The sequence below is a fragment of the Propithecus coquereli genome, unplaced genomic scaffold, assembly GCF_000956105.1.
Source record: "Propithecus coquereli isolate 6110/MARCELLA unplaced genomic scaffold, Pcoq_1.0 Scaffold1005, whole genome shotgun sequence".
Lineage (NCBI taxonomy): Eukaryota > Metazoa > Chordata > Mammalia > Primates > Indriidae > Propithecus > Propithecus coquereli.
In genome coordinates, this window is record NW_012133915.1 from 22,493 (window position 1) to 23,595 (window position 1,103).

Here is a 1,103-nt window from a genome sequence, read left to right on the forward strand (position 1 = left end):
AATAGAAAAAATGAGCCGGGCGTGGTGGCACACGCCTGTACGCCCGGCTGCTTGGGGAGCCTGAGGTAGGAGGATCGCTCGAGCCCAGGAGTTTGAGGCTTCCAGTGAGTGCACTATCCCGCCACATCCGACGCCCCCCCCCGCCCCGCCCCGCCACCTCTAACAGAATTACATTCAAATGAAATAAAATGAAGCCCTCCCCCCTTCCCCGGAAAATACTATTTAGCGAGACCGATCGTGAGAACACCGGGGGAGAAAAAAGTCACTGCCGCGGTATAAAATTGCATGACTGTCACCCGTTTCCGTGTGCGTGTGTTTTCCGAGAAATGACCTCTTTCGTCACGGGGCTGTGACTGGAGTCCCAGTTTGGGACCGTACGATTCACCTCACTAGACTCCTGACCGATCCGACCTAGGGTTAGCTCCGCGTCGACACTCTTCAGAGGTCGGTGTTTTATGGACTTCTGTCCTTTGGGAGAAACGACTGGCCCGGGTACAGGAGTGAGTGAATGTACCGACCGTCTTCTCCCGTGTCTGTCTGTCTGTCTGTCTGTCTCTTTCTCTCTCTCTCTCTCTCTCTCTCCCCCCCCCCACTCACACGCACGCACGCATGCACGCACGCGCGCTGTTACCGGGAGCGCCCACTTCATGCTCTGCGGTCCACCGTGACAGATATTCCGACTGTGAGATCGTCGTGAGGGGCTGCGCCCGGGCTGCGCCCTGAACCTCTCTGTACCGTCCATCCCTCTTCGGCAGGTCGTGCTTCCACCCGTGGCGTCTAGCACGGGACGATGGTGCCCTCTCCTCTCTCGGCAGGGGCTTGGCCCTGCCGTGCGCCCCCCACCCCGGGCTCCCCGATCGACTAGTTGCAGGGAGGGTGCCCAGGGCAGAGAGATGCGGTCCGCCAAAAGGGGCCGGGAGGCGGCCTGCGACCCGGTGTACACCCGCTCCCGCCGCCACGCTCCCTCCCCCACCGGGGCGACAGTTCTTTCCAGGCTGACACTTGGATCGGTGGACGACGGGGGTCACCTAGCGGCGGGCGGACGTCGTGGAAAAATCCCGTCGGTGTATCGCGGCCTCGGGCCGCCCCGCCCTGGCCCCCGG

General features: G+C 62.3%; 1 protein-coding gene across 1 annotated transcript in view; it reads right to left on the bottom strand.

Moving 5' to 3' along the window:
* The window catches only part of LYRM7 (LYR motif containing 7), a gene marked incomplete at both ends in the record, with an annotated part of 12,727 nt that overhangs the window by 695 nt on the left and 10,929 nt on the right, over positions 1-1,103 (bottom strand). Inside the window, one exon of the mRNA XM_012642810.1 lies at positions 944-946. Coding sequence (XP_012498264.1) covers positions 944-946 — 3 coding nt within the window. The remainder of the gene's footprint in view (positions 1-943; positions 947-1,103) is intronic.